The 20,504-nt window shown below is 33.7% G+C and overlaps 1 protein-coding gene across 1 annotated transcript; it reads right to left on the bottom strand.

Annotated features, from left to right (window-relative positions):
* Positions 1 to 11,662: 11,662 nt before the first annotated feature.
* LOC104880828 (uncharacterized) lies at positions 11,663 to 14,196 on the bottom strand. Its single transcript, XM_010658744.3, has 6 exons — positions 13,759 to 14,196; positions 13,467 to 13,543; positions 13,291 to 13,327; positions 12,667 to 12,823; positions 12,101 to 12,557; positions 11,663 to 12,013 (listed from the first exon to the last, which is right to left on the bottom strand). The coding sequence occupies exons 1-6, from the start codon at positions 14,105 to 14,107 to the stop codon at positions 11,696 to 11,698; spliced, it is 1,395 nt and encodes a 464-aa protein (XP_010657046.1). The 5' UTR covers positions 14,108 to 14,196; the 3' UTR covers positions 11,663 to 11,695.
* Between the last annotated feature and the right edge of the window lie 6,308 nt (positions 14,197 to 20,504).

Raw genomic sequence — 20,504 nt, 5'->3', positions numbered from 1 at the left:
ATATAGCATCCTGAGGACAAATTACTTGTGCCATTGTTTGTAAACCAATAAGAAATTTTAGTGGGTGACCATAACAATTAGATCGTCTAAAAGGTAAGTTGATTCTCACATTCGGCAGCTTCCATGCCCTTGCAGTTTGAGCATGGAAATGGCGAAACCATGTTGTAATATATACGAGGTTGTGTCAAAAGATCCTCATGTCTTTAAATGTAAAAATTATACATTTTAACTATGAGATCAACCTTGAATAGAACTTTGGATGAAGGTGAAACTCACCAAAGTTGGAAACTGGGAATCAGTTTTCAATTTCATCCAATTTGTGTCTTCAGGTCGTCAAGGTTTATTATTGTTCATTAAGTGGATCGCTTATGAAACAAGCCAAAGGAGAGATGTTCTATATGTTTATCTTCTTATTTTGCAATAAACAAGAGTGTAAATATATCAGCAGGCCATGGTATATTTTGGGTAGAAACCCCAAATCATATTGCTAGAATCAAAGAGTTAGGAAATCAGCAAAAGATTGAAATGTAGGAATCACATGTATTTTTCTTCTTATTTTACAACCTGTTATATATCTGTAGACTATAGAACATATATTTTGGGTAGGACCCCGAAATTAATTACTTCTAGTATCAAGGAGAAACTATATATGGCTAGAAACAAGGGAGAAAATATTATTAAAATTATTTTCCATATACATAATAGATCACATTAGGGCAAGTAAAAGGTGGGGTTTTCATCCTATCAGCTAGTACTACACATTTAAAAGGAGTAACTCTTTATGAGTGTCAAGAACTTGTATTCGCTTTAAGAAGTTAATATCCCTTTAAAAAGGATTTAAATATTTTAGAGGAGTCTAGAGAACTCACTCCTTATTAAGTAATAACAACCTAAATTACATAATATATTCTAGAGGAGTTGTCCTTATTAATGCCATGAATCCAAATTGGCTCGCATACCATTTGTTACTATACATCATTCGAATTGGCTTCTATGTCATTTGTAATGATTTGCAATCATGAACTCGGAGCTCAGAGTCACTCCTTATTAGTGGTAGGAACTCAAATTAGCTTTTGAGTAACCTTGATCTCATCATCTATCAATTTCTTCTTTTGAACTCAGATATATTGTCTTTGATACTATCTGTTAAGATCCTTAATCAAAAACCTAAAGTCACCACATCACACTTTATGGGAACTACGGACCAAGATCGACTTTGATAATCTTTGTTATAATCTATTATCTTTTTAATAATGGGTTGTCATGATATATTTCTTGTTAGGAATGCATATTGGCTTTGTTACCTTTAGGAAAAGTTGCCTTTGATAATATTGTCTTGATACACTGTCAAGAATTCAAATTGGCTCTAACCATTATAATGCTCTAATGGTATTTGTCGCATTTTATTGCTTGGAAGATTGATTTAAACAACATCTATCATGGTCTATACTATCAATAAGATTGAGACTGACTCTGAAACTGTCTGTCAAGATTGTCATGTATAGATATTATTTGTTTTGGACCAATTGACACTCATAAATTTGAAACTTGTTTATATATTTTGGAACTTCTTCTCTAAGGCGATTTGAGATTTCATATGGTTTACTAGTTAAATTAAGTGATCCTAAAATGTGTATATACATTCTAATATGGTGATATTCAATAGAGTTAAAACGGACAAGGTCATACATATGACAACAAATCGGGGTAGTGGTGGTTCTTTTCCAAATGACTCAATTAAGTTGTACACAACAAAAGTAAGACAATTTACATTGGCTCACATTAGCATCATGCAAAGAGAGAGACCACTTGTGACAACCGGTTCCTTTCATGTGGATATTATCCATTCTAAGATTAATAAATTCTCAAGGTTTTTAAATTGATTTACATGCATAATGTCTGAAATTTCTTCTCCTAACCCATGTGGAATGTCATAATCACCCTTCATGTTAATGTGACCTTTAACAAGTTCATATTTATTATAAAATAAACTTTATATTTAATCTAACCCGCTATGCTACAACGACTATCATCATGCATGAGCAAAACCATTCATTGACCATTATTTTTTCAATATCAATTGTATGAACACTTTCGCTCATATGACCCATGAAAATGGTTAGATTACTTTGAATATCTTTAATGATACAATATGATGGTTCAAAAAACACTTTAAGACCTTTATCATATAATTGACTAATACTCAATAAATTATGCTTTAAACCATCTACAAGGAGAACATTTTTAGTTAAAGATGTTACCATTATCAACAATGTCTTGGTCAATGATCTTCCCTTTCACATTGTTTCTAAATCACAAAACTACCTCTCTTTTTGTTAGGGTGACAAAATTTGGTTCATCTTCCATCATATGCGTTGAGCACTTACTATCCAAGACCCATTTATTATTTTTTAATTCCTACAAAACAAATTAGGTTGCTTTAGGTACCTATACGTTCTTGAGATCTTGGGGATTAGTCTTTTCTCTCTTTTGAAACCAAATAGCCTTCACAACATGAGAGTATTTTAATTGTAAAGGACATGTACTACTTATGTAATCTCCTTTTCCACAAAAGTTGTAAATAGTGGACGAGCTCTCGATAGAAGCTTTTCACCAAATAAAATTTGAAGGCTTATAGCCTAACTCATTTTTATCAAAGATACACTTTTGGATAGCTAAAATGAAATCAAAAGCCCGGGAGGATGTCAACCATTCATTTTTCTTCTCAAACACATCATTTTCCTTTCAAGCAAAACTTTAGCTTTTTCACACAAATCAAAATTTTCTTTTAATTCAAGTAATTCACTTTCAAGAGAAACAATTTTCCTTTTAGGCAAAACATTTTTTGTACCAAGTTTCTCCAGGTCAAGGTAAAGTTCTTCAAAAGTTTCATGCAATTCATCATAACTTGAGTTATAGTTTACCTCATCTCCATGGTTTTCTAAGGTTATCAAGCACATGTTGGCAACTTCATTCTCACACTCTTCTTCCATGAAGAATTCATCACTATCACTTCATATTGGTAGCATAGCTTTCTTCTTTTCCTTCTTTGTCTTATTTTTTAGAGATGACATTCATACTTGATGTGTCTTGACTTCTTGCATTCATAGAAAATTAGTTCCTTTTTTTTTTTCATTTTTTTTTTTATCATTATTGGATGATTCTTTCTTGGGATGTTGCCTCCTTCCTTTGTTTTCTCTCAAACTTTATAAACTTCTTTAACTTCCTTGCTATGAGTTTAAGGTTCTCCTTTTCACTTTTCTGCTTTTCAACATCATCATGAGTTAATGCTTTAAAGACATACTTTTCTTCTTTTGGTCTTTTAACTTCTTGATGGCTCATCATTGTGATTCAATTTCTCATTAGAGACCCAATCAAATCTTCAAACGAAAGCTTGGTAAGACCGTTAGCTTCTTAAATTGTCATCACCTTTGCCTTTTATTTCTTTAGAAGAGATTTTTGAATCTTCATGACCTTATCCTATTCCTTGTACACTTTCCCCAAGGATTGAAGTCCATTGATGATGTTTGTAAACCTACTGCATATGTCAATAATTGTATCATTATCTTTCATAAAGCAGAGTTCATAAATATACACAAGAATATTAATTTTTGATACCTTAACTTGGTTAGTTCCTTCATGGGTAATATCTGAGAGCCTTGAAATATTCTTAGCGGATTCGCATTGACATATACTATTATATTCATTCTCATCTATTGTGCAATGTAAATAATATCAAACTCTAACATTTCAATTAAACTTTTCTCTTGACAAGCTCATCCCATTATTGGCTAGATTTTGGAATAGCCACCCCATTTTCAATTTTAGTTAGAATACGAGGACAATTTTGGATGACTTCCCATTAATCATAATTAATAATGGATTTCGAAAAGTAGGTCATCCTTATTTTCTAAAAAGGATAATCAATTCCAAAAAGAATGAGAGCCTATTAATTGAGAACCCTTCCATGTGGAATGAATTTGTAAGAGGCCTTGCTCTTATACTAAATTTGAAGTTAGGTTAATCATCTAAGAGAGGAAGTGAATTGGGTAATGGTAAATTTTACAAAATTTTAGATTAATGAATGCAAGTAACTATAACTAGCTATAATGAAAACATAAACAAACAATAAATTAACTAGAGAGAAGGGAAAAGAGATACAAAAACAAGGTTTATAATGGTTCAACCTAATGCTGACCAACATCCACTCTTTTGAGACTCTAACTAAGTTGAGGGTTCATTAGATTTCAAGGCTTCAACCAATCCTTAAACCTTTATACTAGGATTCTTAGTTCTAAGAGATAGTAAACTTTAAAGTGGTCACATGCTTTGGACTTCTCTCTTGCAAATGGATAAATGTGTACATAGAGAAGTCATCTGCCATGACTAGCTAGGACATACTTTTTACTTTCAATGCTTTTTGTCCTCGTTAGACCCATAAAGTCAATGTACAAAAAATCTAGCTTTTTATGTGTCCTTTAAACTTCTTTTCCATTAAGGCACTCACCACAAATGAAATATTGGGCAAACTAAGCTTAGGGTCTCCTTAAATTAATTTCTTGCTAACAACCTTGATTATATCCCTATAGTTAAAGTGTCCTAATCTCAATCTCCTATACCACAACTTTACATTATCCAATTTTTGTGTTACTACACACTAGGGACTAATTAGGGCTAGATTTATTGCATAGTAATTATCTGTAGCTCTAAAAATTGTAAGGATACACTTTCCTATCCTATTGAAAACCTCACATCTACCTTGGGAAGATCTAAGACCCAAATGGTTGTTATAAATTTGATTAATGATAAACAAATTTGTTGCCATGCCTTCAATATAAAGGGCATCACTAAGGACAATTAGGTAGGGTAATAGATCTCTTACATACCTTGTACACATGCTACAATCTCATAACCAAAGATTATATTACCACCATTTAAATTCTCAAAGGTGGTGAAGAATGACGTATCTCCTATTATGTACCTTAAATATCTATAATTAAATACCCGCAGTCACTAGGGCCTTTAGCTTTAAGTGCAGTGAAAACTACTTTATTGAATGAGTTCACTCTCCTAACCCACATGACCTTCTTAACTTTAGGAATATTGCTAGCTAAGGGAATTGGATTCACTTAACAATCTATTCAATGAGTTTGAAACCTACCAAGCAGCTTGTTATTTCTAGGATGAGATCATGAGTTCATGTTTTCTAAGATCATAGGGCTACTAGATCTAAGCATAGCAAAAGTGTATATAATTTTTTAATAAAACTTAGATTTAAGTGCTAAAAAATATATCTGTTGATACCAATCTCAAAAACCAGGTGTGTTTTCCACACAATTGCTCTATCCTTGCTTCCTTACACAAGTGTAGAGTGGCTGGGAGGGAGTGAGAGAGAGGAGGCTAGGATTTTCTTCTATACCGATGGAAGAGTATAGAATGTCTAACCTTCAACTCTAAGTGGCTTTATATAGGCTCTTGTATAAGCTTAAGTTATTTAAGCCCATCATGAGTTTAAACTTAATCTAGCCCATAGGGTCCTAATTGATTAATAGCCCTAGTAGACTCCACTCAATTAGTTAACTCATTTTAGAAAACTTAATAATAAATAATCATATGTTTATATGTAATCCTGTTTGTTTTTTTTTTTAATTGTTTTTAAAAACAAGCATAGAAAACATGGCCAAAATGGCCTAGTTTCTTAATCTCAATGTGGATTGTAAGTGTTATAATAAATTATATACATATTACATATATAATTGTATTTGTTACAATATTCCATATGTGAACATTCCTTGCACTGAAAATACATGAGCTCTCTCATTTCGTAAATGAAATTGGCTTGAGATTTTTTTTCTCTTTGCTTTGTTTCCACTTTACGAAGTCTCCAGGATATTTTTTTTGATCCATTGGCTCAATATCTTTATCAGATTGTTGCAGACTAACAACCAATTTTGTTTTTCTTGCATGGATTGATCATCCTTTTAGTCCATCGTCAGACCTCCAATATTACCATGATCAATAGTAAACCAAAACCCCATCAATGAGCTCACATTCGCCAGGTCGAAACAGAACCGTATTCAAGATTAGCATGTATACATATAGTTCAGTGGTTCACATGGCCTTTCAATTTGTGCCCGGAAATGGCAATGCTATAGTGCAGGTCTGTGCCCTATGAAGGTTCCTGGTGCCTTCAAAATTTAAAGCTTAACCCTTTTAAGCATGATCTGGAATTCAGTTTTGGTGAATTTTCTTTTATGGATATCCAAATGTTTAATCTCAACCACACACGGAGCACTCAGCCTTTATATATATCAGTTTAAGTATGCACCAAATTAAATAAAGACAATTCCATAAGCTACCAACTCTAGTCCAAACAAAAGGAAATGGCAAGACGGTTTGTTCTAAGAGATGGCAATGCAGATCACCAAGGGCTTATGGAGCTTGTGAGCTCCGGGGGTCTGTTCTTGCTTTGCATGATCTTTATGACCCTCTCAATTATATCCATGGTCATATTTGCTTGTGCTGATCACAACTCTGGCTCCCGTCGCAAGAAAAAAGGTGATTTAGTATGTGGTGGATGTGGAGGTGGGGGTGGTTGTGGCTGTGGTGGTGGTGGATGTGGAGGTGGGGGTGGTTGTGGTTGTGGTGGCGGTGGCGGATGTGGAGGAATACGTTGAAGAAAATGGTACCGAAATTTACTGGACTACTCAAGAATAGTTCGAACAAGAAGGTATCCAATTAATTTAATATTAGTACCCTGAATCCATATTAATCTATTTTTCCATATATTGAAGCTTAATAGCATATAATCTGTATAATTGCTGTTAAGAACATGCATCTGTTCTCCGTCACACTGGGCATGGTTGTGAGGCTTTAGTTCTTCTGAGCTGCCTTTTTACTCCATCCTAAGTTAATGAATGAATTGCTTTACTTTCTATTTAACTCCTCTTGGGGTTCATTGAGAACAACTATAAGTTAAAATGAAGTATTGCTTCCCCCCTCCCCCTCTCAAATATTTATGTGAATAGGTTTTTAATTAGTATATAAAAGAATTCTTCAAACCGAGAAACCTTTCCCAGATGCTCAGTATTGCGTGTTCCAGATCTTGTTCAAACCAATTTTTAGGTTTTGTTTAGATCTTAAAAAGTTCGAGAAGACTATGTGATGAAATAGAAGGTAAAAATGGAAGACCACATGACAATTTTTCGCCCAGCAATCATAATAACTAGCTAGCTGCATGGCATGATAGGAGAAGAAGAAAGAACAATGGGAATGTTTTTAGTTGCTAACCTCTCTTTATGGCTCAAAGGAAAAGAAGAAGAAGAAGAAGAAGAAGAAAGAAACAGATTTTTGAAATGAGATTTCAATGCTAGCTAGCAATCACTAGTTGGAAGCAGGAAGAGAAAAAAAGCATGTTATATTCCAACTAGGCAACAACTTTGTTTTTGCCTGAGAAGCATCCAAGCATCCTTCATTAGCTGCCAATAGCAAATAACTTGAGAGGCTGCAGCAAACTCAAGATGATGTTTTTGGCCTAGACATATATATATATGTAAAGAATGACATTTGGGTTGTTCACTTGTTAACTACTGTTACTGTGAAGCATCTTCTTGTAGAATTCAACAAGACTTATTTGTAATGGAAATATGGATTCCGATGAGATTAATGCATTAAATTTTTTTATTCTAAATTTGGAAAGAAGTACCAAATCCTAATTTTGTATTCTAGTGGATAATAAGATGAGTATTAATTATGTTTTAAAGTTTAATTGAAAAAAAATATGAATTATGTTTTAAAGTTCTAATTAAAAAATTCATTAAAATTAATAATTGTTATCATATTTTAGTTTTTTTGTATAATAAAAGGTCTAATTTTGAAAATTTGTAGTAAATTATTTTTTAATCTATAGTTTTTTTTTTTTAATATTCAATGAGAAAATCTAAAAAAAATGTATCAAATTTAATTTTGTTTAGCATTGGATGAATTATGAGGCAAAAATAGTGGTTACATTTAAATTGGAGGAATTTATAGAATTATGAAATTCAATTTATAGTAAAATTATTTCTTATTTAAATTGCTACAATCTTCAAAATTTTGTGTGAGGAATTATATTTGCATTAAAAATTGAAAAGAGAAATGAGAAGGAAAAAAAAAAAAAAAAACCCCTTTTCCATGCACTAAGATAAGTGTTAAAATATTTGTTTTTGTCTCTTAAGACAAGATTGTCTTAAAAAGAAAAGTGATAAGCTAAATTCGAAACTACTTAAAAGACTTAAGTGGGAAAGAGAAAAAACAAATAACCTCTTAATAAAGATGTCTACAATTTGATTATCATAGGAACATATGAACAAAATCACAAGAAGAAATGAAAGCCATATTAACTTGACAAATGTTCTTGAAAATATTGTTAAAATATGAAAGGAAAAAACAAAGTGAAAATAGTTCACATTCTTGAGGTCAAAGCAGAATCATATTCGAGATTAGCATGTATATATATAGTTCAGCGGTTCACAAGGCCTTTCAATTTTGTGCCTGGAAATGGCAATGCTATAATGTAGGACTGTGTCATGAAGGTTCCTGGTGCCTTCAAAATTCAAAGCTAATTAACCTTTTTAAGCATGATATGGAATTCACCAAAACTGAAAATCAGCAAGACATTGCAGATGAAGCCATGGCCATTTAATGGCCTCACATGTGAAATCAAAACAGAATCTTACCTATTGGGATGTTTAATGCAAAGAGAACCATAGGTAATTTCCATGCCCTTGATGTATGTTTGATCATGGAAATATCATGAGGTTCTGTCACAAACGATCCTCATGTCTTCAATTTAAATCTTTATGACTAAACTTGAAACAAAATGTCAAAGTTGGGGGTCGTTTTCAACTTCATCTTATTTCTACCAGGGTTGTTAAAATGCCTTTTAAAGAATTAAGATCCCTCCCCTTTCCTTTCTTCCTCTTGGAGAAGGTTCTTTGAAGCTTCATGTTGGGCTTAGTTTGGTGAGACGGCTTGTGAATTTTCATTTTGGGATAACAAAGAGTTTAATCTCAGCCACATAGTGGAGCACTCAGCATTAATATATCGGTTTAAGTGCACCAAAATAAAGACAATTCCATTAGCTTATAAACGTGTCCGGTTTTGTATATATTGCTAAGCTATCAACTCTGGTCCAAACAAAAGCAAATGGCAAGACAGTTTGTGATAGGAGATGGCAATGCAGGCCAAGCGAGTTTGGTGCTTGTGAGCTCCGGAGGTTTATTCTTGCTTTGCATGATCGTTATGTCCCTCTCAATTATATCCATGGTCATATTTGCTTGTGGTGATCACAACTCTGGCTCACCTCGCAAGAAAAAGGGTGATTTTCGTCGTAGTGCTGCTCACCTTCATGGAGGCGGCAGCCATGGAGGCATAATCTTTAGCAGTAATTATGGGGGGAACATGGGTGGTGGTGGTGGTGGTGGATGTGGAGGTGGGGATGGTGGGCATGGGCATGGGGGAGGTGGTGGGGGTGGTTGTGGTTGTGGTGGCGGTGGAGGTGGAGGTGGTTGTGGTGGCGGTGGCGGTGGCTGTGGTGGTGGTGGTGGTGGTGGCGGCGGCGGTGGCTGTGGAGGTGGAGGTGGAGGTGGAGGTGGAGGTGGTGGATTCTGTTGAAGAAAATGGTATTTTACTGGACAGCACAAGCATAGTTCGAGCAAAAGAAGGTATCCAATTAATTTAATATTAAACTCATCACACCGTATCTGTTTTTCCACATATTGTATACTTGGCCTCAGTGTTTTCTGCCTTTAAGAACATGCACCCGTTCTGCATCACAAAGAGGGAACTGGCCACGATTGTGAGCCCTTCGTTCTTATGGACTGCCTTTTAACAAACACTATCGGAAGTTAATAAATGAATCGCTTTGCCTTCTACTTAACTCCTCTTGGGGCTGGGCTCGTTGAGCACAACTATAAGCTATAATGAAGTAATTAAAGGGACTCGTTGAGGACAAAATATAAGTTATAATGAAGTACTGTCTTTTTCCCCTTTCTCATACTCATGCGCATAGGTTTCTAATTGGTATATAAAAGAATTTCTCAAATTGTGAAACTCTTTCCAGATGCTCAGCATAGCATATCCCAGATTTTGTTAGACAGAAGAAATGTATTTGTGTTTTCAAATGCTTCTGCTATGAACTCGATGTCTTTCTCTATAACTATGTGACATTTTTCAATATATAGTTGCTCATTGCTTTTTTCAAATGGGAAAAGTGTAGATGTCTCAGATGTTTAACATAAATTATATGACATACCACTCAATGTATATCACAATCAGTTGGTGGGGATAGCATGTATATATTCCTGGGCAGAGAGAACAAACTTGGTTTGATTCTGAGCCTTTCTCTACAAGGTACTTCCCTATGGAGTTTTGACTACTAAGTTTGTTTAACAAAAAGTTAAAACACCATGGAATTAAGATTAATATATCTATGTTATAGGAACTGCTACTCATACTTCTTCAGGTGCTAAAGAGCACCTTAGACAATTCATATAAATTAAGAGCCTCAGTCAAGACACAACCCAAATTATCCGGATTCAATGTGAGGCTGATGCAGCATTATGCCCCAGCAGAGCTAGCTAGCCAGCCTTACATTATCAGGATCCCCCAACTAAGAAACTGGTCTTGTTCATAAATTTTTTTTTTGAAGAAACTGAGTTCTGATTTATATGAGCTAATATTAGTATTCAGTACCATTTCTTTTTCTGGCAATCCTAATAGCTAGTCCACATGATCCTTAGACATGTTATTTGAAAGGATCCAAACCTTAATTTTTTCCAGTAATCAAAGTTAAGTACTATTTTGTTAACTTGGAAAAGTTGTTTATTTTCTGATATACATGGTGACATGCATGGGATGTAAACTTACAAAGTTGAGGACATTTGTACACCTATCTATTCTAAATATTCCAATATGCGTTTCAGTATTTAACCTGTTGGGAAACCTAGCTCTGTTCTTCAACTTATTATCCACAGTAAAGGAATTGCCTTTTAATGCATGGGCTAGCTAGCTCACACTGATCCCACAGACTGGACAATGGACATTGCAGGGAAAATTGGAGGAATGTGTATAGTTGCTAATCTTACTGATTGAAGGATTTCACATAATAAACATACACCCACACGACTGTATATATTCAAAGTGAGATTTCCATACTAGCAATCAGTAGTTGGAAAGTGAAAGTGCAAGAGAGCTTGTTTCTTGTCATATATCTTGGCACCCATGAAAGACAACAAATTCATTTTGCCTGAGAAAGCATCCTTATTAACTGACTCACCATCTAAGCAATGAACCATTTGCAAAGATCTCAAAAGGCTGCATTTTTGTAGTGACAAGCTTGATTTACAGCTTTAGTACATGTAGGCAAATACTCCGCATTGCAGTTAATTCATTCAGTATATATTATTTTGAACTTTTATGTTAATTAATTTCAGCAAAACCATATGATGAAATTGAGGAACTAAATATTTAAGATTGAAAAAAAAAGAAAAAAAATGCTAGCTTGCAACTATCATCCAGTTTTAACCTGAGAGAAACAACTGGGGATACCTTATTGTGAGCAGCAAAACTAATTGTCCAGTTTGGCCTTTAAGACAAGTACTTAAAAGATCTCACTTCTATGCTCAATTTTACATGGTCAGATCCTAATAAGTACTCAGCCCTGTGGCCTTGGTACCACTTGTTTGTAACTATCCCAAATTTTAACTTCCAAATCTCTTCTGTTTTCACTAGATTGTGCTTGTTTTCTCGACGAAGAGTTGGCCATAGAAAGAGAAAGCATTGTGCTGATCTCTTTGGTGCTTTCCCGAGGATTAATATTCACTTCATTACCAATTTCAAAGTTGTGGCTCAAACTTAACTGTAAATCAGGTAGCTGTTTCTTCTCTTTAAACCTGTCTACAAAGGCACTTTCTTCTGCTTGCAATACCATTTCATTTATGCTCTGGGGTTGTTTTTCTTGTAACCTGTGGAGCTGCATTTTAAAAGGGTTAGATCAAGTCAGTTCAATTAACCAATTTCAGATATAAGCATATGGAAAAGAGTGATCTATGTTAAATACCTCGACTCGAAATGGGGATTCAAACTCAGGTTCAAAGCTATTTGATAAGAACAAGGGATTACATCTGTTGGATTGAAGTTGTTTGTTGATGATGCTGGGATTGGTACTCCAAATAGAAGGCTGCATGGCATAGTTATTGCCACCAAATGAAATTGGCTTCGGATGCATTTGGTTTAATAGAAGTTCAGAATAGGAACCATCCCAACATATATTTTGAGAATTATTTCTACCCTTCCCTTGATTTTCGATCAACTCCCGTGGAGGCCACTTCTTCTCTTCAAGAAATCGGCTAGTATGAATCGGCACAATTCCTGTTCCCCCATCCCTTACATCAAACAGGTGTGAGTTTGTTGACCGGTCCTTGTTCCAATCCGTACTCATCAGATCAAGTTCAGAATCCTTCCTCCATAGCGAACTTGTTTGCCTCACATCATGATCGAAAGCCCACTGTTGGTTTCTATAATATGAGAGAAAAAGGACAGAGATCATCAGTTAGGAATATGTCTAAAACATTTGCCAAACAAGTTCTTTTGGGTTTCTCATCACTGGAGTTGTAATTTAGTGACCTTGAAGAGCTAGCTTTGGGGTCAAACTTCTGTCTCAATACAGGAGAAAAGAAGTGGCTCCTGTTCTCCATTCTAAAGTGTCCGTAAGGACTGGCTCTTTGGTACATCTCCAGAATGTGATCTCTTACATACATCGGTCTACTCGTGTGAGATAGAACTGTACAAAAGATGCACAAATTAAAAATAATAATAAATAAACAAATAAATAAGGGAAAACAGAAAAATAGTGATCAGCTCATAAACCAGCAAGAGCTCATGAATCTGATACTATTACTTTCTTCAAATAATGAGCGAACTCTAATCTAACATGAAAACTGTCTTTTGGTTAATTTTAGCATTTTCTCTTTACTCTTGTTTTGAAAGTCATGTTCAAATAATGACCTATTATATCCATAAATAGGCCAATTCAAGCTGAAGATGCAATCCAGACGCTAGATACAGCTGAATAGCGTGAAAGCTATTCATGTGATCAAAGCCCTGTAGTTTAGATGTCATACTTTGTTGATCAGTGGTTTTGGCTAGTTTGTTTCATCAACTTGTCAACCTGTCTTTAAATTGTATACTAACAGACCTTATAAACCGAAGATATAGTGTTGAACTGCTAAAAGGGCACTGAAATTTTACCTTGTCCAGAATCATCAAGCTTCTTGCTTCGATACATCTGAATTTGAAGATCACCATGCATAAATTCAGGAAAATGGACAAAGGCAAAAATATTAATGGTTAAAAATAATGGGACTAGTCGCTCTGATATAAATGTTGACAGAGTTAACCTAACCAACTTGGGTCATTTTCATTACCTGCAAGTGACTCTTTACATGAGCTATGCTAAGTCCTCTCACATTCATCAACTGAAGAACTAATTTGGGAGTTGCTCCTGCATTTATTCAAACAAAATCAAAGTAAAAAAAGGGATGATACATTAAGAAAATAGTTTTCTTTCAGTTATTTGTGTGGGATGGAAAAATCTTTGGGAAAACAATTCCACAAAGATGATAGAGCAATAACTTTCTTCTCTTCCCTATTCCAATTGATATTTCTGAACGATGAAATGGAAATACACTCAGAAGTCTGCACCCAAAGAAAACTTACTTTCTTGCCCACCAAGCCTTTCAACAGCATTCACAAAAGCAAGATGGAGATCAGGAGTCCAACGGAGCCTAGGCATTTTTGATCGAATATATTGCCTAACTGTTGTTCGTTCTTTCCCTTCTACAGTTGTGTTGTTACTACTGTTACTGTAATTAGCATCTGTTGATGTCTCGTCCTCTTTAACTTCATTTTCAGGAACACCAGTGGTGCTACTATCCTCTTCATCCATGGCCTTTTGATTCAAGTCAAAGGACAAATGCCCTGGAAAACATAATAGAGATGAGGTTTTGGTTTGAATTTCACTTCCATCACTCCTATTATCATCAGAAATCTCTATTCTCTCAGCCATGGCTAATAGTATTCTATCTCTTTAGCAGTTCCCCGCAGCCTTGAACTTCTAGACTTCCTGGTAGCTACTTGGCTGTTGAGGACAGTCTTGTGTGCTGTTAGATTTTGAATCATTGATTTGCATTAGCTAGGCAGATGAGAAGTATAGCATAATTAAGATAGATAACATTTTGAGGCAAGAAGAAAACAAATGCATTAGAATGATGAGGATAGGAGGAATTAATAATTTCTGACAAATTTTACTTAAATGATCATGCATATGTAAAATTTCCAAAGAGATCTTCGGTTGCATTCCAAATGAATTAATTGATCAAAATGATGTGTTCTTGACTCCAAATATGAATGTTCTTATTCATTGTTATAAATGAATGTATTAAAAAAAATGCAAACAAACTGAATGTATAGGATGCATTAGAAGGAATACATCATGCAACCCATCAATGTAAAAAGGAGAGTTTTGAGATCAAACTCAACTAATATGCCTGAATTTCTAGTTACCTAATTATTCTTGCATTACTTATAAATAAGTGAATAATGGTAATTAAATGAATGTAAATTTTAATTTCTCGATTTTATGAATGTCTATAGAAATATTAATGTGGTGAAGGGAAAAATTAAGAGCAGTAATTAATCTAAGAATTTTCCTCCAAATATTAGTAATAAAAATGAAAGCAAGAAAAAAAATGTGGAGTGAACAAAATGGCATTCTAAGTTTCCTAGAAGGCTAGAACAGTATTGGTTCATGTATTTTCCATAGTACTAGCCTACTAGGCTCCCTTCAATGGCATTATATTGTACTTCAAAGACAAAGGAAAAAAAAAATTAAAAAACAATGGAAACTCCTTCCTATTTCATGTTGAAGCCTCTTTTGACACATGAATATCATGTTATCAAAATGATTTTTCCCAAGTACAAACCTCCAAGATATTATCCCTGAAGTAATGTATGCTTAACTAATGTGCATATATATGTAATATCAAATGATCAACTGCTAACTCTAACAAATTCACCATGCATTTATTTCATGAAAATGCCTTCATAAGTATGTGTGTTCTTCTAAAGAGAAAAAAATTTACGGCAGCAGTATGTACATGTGTCACTAGAAACCCTTTAAACATCTTCATCAATTTGCACAGAATCACAATTTTATTTTTGTGCCCAGGTGGGGAAGAAATTTTCCAGCATGATGATGGCCTTAGAAGGTGTCAAGAACTCTATTTTTGTTTGCCTTCTTAATTCATTTCATGGTAGTTCATGCTTTGCAAAACTAAGAGATAGGTGGTAATACTTCAGAAATGTTAAAAACAACACAATGAATGATGCGAAATGCAGATGACCTGGAAAATTCCAGAAAAAAAAAAAATCAACAGATATAAAGAGGAATATATTGAATCATCAACTGAAATTCAGGTTTGAGCTTTTATAGCAATTGAATAGCAATATTTAGCTACAAAATAGCACTTACTATTAGTAAGCTTGGTTATATGAATTGGCAATAGAAAATTTTGGATGATCAACTTCTTGTTGAATGCAAAAGGAAAATGATACATCTTTTCTGGAAATGATAAGAAACTGTTTAAAATTAGGTGGGGAGGAAGAAAAAGAAAAAGTGGCCAAAGATTGAAAAGGGAATGATTTATGGAACTTCTAAAATCCTGAAATTTGATACAACATAAAACCTTAGGGTCTAAGCTTCCTGAAGAAATTAATGACTTGGATGCACAGAGGATTTAATCTTTTCTCTTGAGTACAAACCATTGATGATGGAGCTTCATTCTTTCTTTCTTCCACGATTTGGACTGCTCAGATGAAAAGTAGCGGCAGAATCAGTAAGTGTATCAAATTTCCTATATTTTGAGAACACTTTGTATTGGATTCAAATAAGATCGATGGATCATGAAGTAACCAGCTTCCCTACCAACAGAAAAGAAGTTTTTTGATAAATAAATCCAAAGCATGCATCTGAAAAGTAGATCAAAGGATGATTCATATGAACTTACCAACATGAGACACGCTGGTGTATCAATTGATGGATATGTTGATTGACCAAAAACAACTCAGTAAACGAAGAATAGATCAAATCTTAAGACAGAGAGAGAGAGAGAGAGAGAGGAGAGAGGGAGAGATCTACTGCATGGTACTCTTGTGTTATGCATTGAGATGATTTGGCTGCATTGAACTCTGGGGAGTTATTTTATTTTCTGGCTAGGAATCTGTTGAAATTAAGCTTCATGCCATTAGTCATACTTCAGATTTCTTAAAGACTTCAATTACTATATTAGAAAGGGAAGACATTGGTCGGACAATTCCACTTTGTCCTTTTTACACTAGGATAACAATACTAATACTACGAGTTAAGATGCCACCACCACTCTCTTGAACTGTTGAAAATCATGTGACTTCTCGAGCCTTTCTCGTTTTGGTCTTCTTTGACAGCTTGTCCATCCCTCTCTCTCTCTCTCTCTCATCCGTGATAATCTTCATGGTTGACCTCTGCTAGGGACTGCTCTCTTTGTTGTATTGCTCAACCATTTCAAGAGATGACTTTCTTCCTATATTTTAACACTATTTCTCTGTCCCTTTGTTCTTATTGTTGTTCCCTATGGCTTTAGTTTATGTTGTTTATATTCCCACCACTTTGATTCATTGTTCTGATCTGGAAATTTGAAACCCTTTGAATAGATCTTATTATTATCCATGGTGCTGGGCCAGCCAAATTAGCCTATGTTAACTGTAAAATAGTCTGAATTTGGTGGGTAAAAACATGCACACAATGCTTCCAGCTTTATTAAAAAAAAAAAATTGTGAGGTTTTAGGGCAATAACCCTAAATCTGATTACAAACATATAAAACAAATAACAAATCAATCATGGATGCAGTAAGAGTTAACATGACTCAGTAGCATACATCTGCAGATGAGAAGAAAGAATTTCATTCATGGTTTCTCACCTCGAGTCATGTCTGATGAGACCAAATGTGATGACACAAGTTAAGGTCTTAGGCAAGCTAAGACTCAACCACGTCTCCCCAAGGAACTATCACATATTCTTTTATGAGTTTTATCAGTTAAGTATGTAGAGCTAAAGTACATTAAAAACAATAGCTGATCATGTATTACCTACCTATCTTTTCCAAGTTAAAAGGAAAAAAGAAGTGTATGGTTTCTAATTTAAAGATTCAGCTTAGTGTAGAATTTTTTAGTTGATCAATGATTGAAATTAACTGTTGCTAGTGGTTCTAATTAATAATCCATATATAACCAGAAATCATGCTTTGGCTTCAGACCAAGTGTTCGCCAGCACAGCTCACAAAGAACTGTATTCCGAATCTCTGGATGTGGAAATGATATCTGGATGGTAAAGGCTACTTATAGCTAGCCTGATTAATTTTCTAATCTAGCAAAGCACAATTCAATATAAAAGGTGCCAAAGACAACCAGTTCTCAAGACCTCTTTGAAAACTAAGTATTGATTTAGGGACTAAATAAATTACTGTGATTTTTTTAAGTGATGTGATTAAATTTATGTCTTAGGTTTCCCTATAAGCATTGCTACGTCACAGCTAGCTGGGCAATTCTACTAGGGGATTATATATGCATATATATTATCTATCTAGTCATATAATTAATATGAAAGATTCCTTGTCACACGGAGCACAATACCTACCTAAAACTTATTTAGGGATAAATTGGCAAATAACAAAGGTTGAATAAAAACTATATGTTTTTGAAACCTCAGATTGTTGATCATCCACCCAAGATTTATTGCCTAGTTATTAAGTTTTTAGAACCATGTCATCCTTCTATATGGATATATAAACTAACATACATATATGTAAAGTTTCCTTTGTTGAGCACAAAATAACTGGAAGCTAAGATGTTTAGAGAATGGATTCTGAGTAGCTGAAAATTAATGAGAACTGGTATATATATGAAACCCCATATTAGCCAAGAAACTAGCCTTCTGCTACCTAGAATCTTAGTTCACGTGTCAACATCAATCAACCTTTAGAAAAATATCTGTTGGCATTTTTTCTATTGGGATTCTTATAAGAGAAGTGTTGATGAATTCAAGAACCAGTTTATACGTAATTACAAAAAGAAATAGTGAATTATTAGAAGATCATAATACAACCCTTCATGATATTATTTTTTAACTAATTAAGCTCATTTACAGAAAATAAATAAATAAATACAAGACGGTGAACTTTCTCCCAGCAAATGATAATGATTTTAGTATATGTATATAAACCTTTTCCTCACTAGATAAATTATTGAGTGAGACCCACATCACAGTCATTGTGATCATACTCCAATATTTAAAAATAGGTATATGTTTTGTGGTATGCAAGCTCATACTTAGCTAGTCATACTTCTTGGTAATAGATGGAGCTCCTTGGAAAGAGAATCAACAAACATTTTCTACCTTTTTATGTGTGTTTCTCCTGATTACTTGAATGATCAAAGAAAAGGGTATTCCTAAATGTTTGCACTCCACTCATGAGCTTCCAGTCCTTTACACTGCTTAAAGTACATGCCAAGTAATAAAATAGAGTTTTTGAATTAAGACATTCAGAAAGTTCATAAAAGGGAATACAAACAATCTTGCTCTTTTTTGTAAATTAATGAAAATATATTCATTAATAAACCAAAAATTAGTATGGAATCACCCTATTCCAAAGATCTAATTTGCAAAATAAAAAATGCTAGCAGCTGGTAATGTTGAGGCACCCAACACTTGGTCTAGAAATTGAAGGAGACAGTACAAGTTATAGAAGGGGAAAAAGTGAAAGAATGATAGATGATAGGTAAGAGAGAACTGTTGTCTCCCATAAAGCATTAATTAGTTATACCCTTATGTTGTCTTTTTTCTCTATTTTCCTACCTACTGTCCAAGGATTTACTTTCCAAGGCATTTTAGGTAGAATTTGAAAATTTTGTCCTCACACGACAGAGATTGTTTATTTAGTCTTTGGAAAGAGAAGAGGTCACTATTGGAATCATTGAAGGGATTAGGTTTAGCTAAAAGACACTCGAAACCTGACTAGATATGTGTGACATTTATTAATATGACTATAGGTATGTGTGAATACATTTTTATGTGTGAAGATGTGTGTGTGTGAGAGAGAGACAGAGAAAGATTCATGGATTCCAATAAGGCAATGAAGACAAATATTCGAAGGATTAAAGTAAGAGTTTGAATGGTAAAGGCTATGCAGGAGAGGTGAGGAAATTAATCAATCGGGTTAATCGGGTTTTGTGTAGTTAAGAAAATAATTAAGGAATTGTTCATCTTTCCCTAATCACCGATTAACCCATTTATGTTTTGTCTTCTCCTGCATGGGGAGTTGACATTTTCATTATTCTATTGCATCGGCAAACCAAACGGAGAATCTTTGGTGGAATATACACCAATGCGCTCTAATACGCCAGATGAGGAAGTTTCATTAGCAAAGTTGTATGTCTTAGCTACTGCATCAAGCCCTAAATTTCATGGATGAATTTGCCTCATTTTCCATCCACTACTTTCTCTGTAAATCTGTATAGAAACTCCCCCGAACCCACTTGCAAAAGGTTTCCAATTCCAATAATCTATGACCAAAACCTACGCCAAGAAGAATTTCATAAACCACTTCTAATTTTTTGAGTTACATGAAATTTGTCCTATTTTCACTTCACTCAACCCAAAAATTTAGAGATATAGTAAGGGATGTATGATAAAACTTAACATTTATTACTTAATAATTTAAGTTGTTAACTTAAAATTTATTATTTAATTTTACTTTAAGTATTAAGTTTGTTTGATCAAATTAACTTAAAACATATTTTAAAATTTTAAATTAACATATTTATCCTCATAAATTATAATTAGGGTATAAAAGATTGAGTAACAGTGAAGGTTATGAAAAAACAAAGGAGATCATGAAAATAATTAAGATAAATGAAGGTAAAATAAATATGTAGACTTAAAAATGGATTAATCGTTTTTACTTATAACTTAAAATTATTTTTAACTTTAAGTTATCATTTTACTAAACATACTTAGATGGTGCTTGTTTTTTTACTTAATTCTAAATAGAACTTTAATCCTTAATAGTGGTTAAATATTAGATTGTTTATTTTTGTAGTATTTTATTTCTATTAAGTATTAAAAAGTAAAAAAATCCAATATGTTATTTTTTCTATTTAATTAAAAAAAACTACATATTTTAGTTTTTTCTATTTATTAAAAAGTTTATAATAAGTCATAAAAAAATAGAAAAACAAACTACCTAAATTTTGAAAACAAACTACTTTAAACAAAAAAGCAAAAAAACAAATACTACCTTAATTTATTTAATGACTTGAATTAAATTATTAAATCATTTTAAGTTATTAAATTAGTTTATCAAACCACCAC

Source organism: Vitis vinifera, chromosome 12 (assembly GCF_030704535.1).
Source record: "Vitis vinifera cultivar Pinot Noir 40024 chromosome 12, ASM3070453v1".
NCBI lineage: Eukaryota > Viridiplantae > Streptophyta > Magnoliopsida > Vitales > Vitaceae > Vitis > Vitis vinifera.
Note: the sequence above shows the minus strand (reverse complement) of the source record. Positions and strands in the feature narration are given on the sequence as shown.

What these genes read in the sequence shown, in the direction of transcription:
- LOC104880828 (XM_010658744.3), bottom strand. Translation starts at nt 14,107, where the DNA reads ATGGCTGAGAGAATAGAGATTTCTGATGATAATAGGAGTGATGGAAGT. An exon ending in AAGGCTTGGTGGGCAAGAAA is followed by an intron (nt 13,544 to 13,758) that starts GTAAGTTTTCTT and finishes GAATAAATGCAG; the next exon opens with GAGCAACTCCCAAATTAGTT. An exon ending in ATGTAAAGAGTCACTTGCAG is followed by an intron (nt 13,328 to 13,466) that starts GTAATGAAAATG and finishes CTTCAAATTCAG; the next exon opens with ATGTATCGAAGCAAGAAGCT.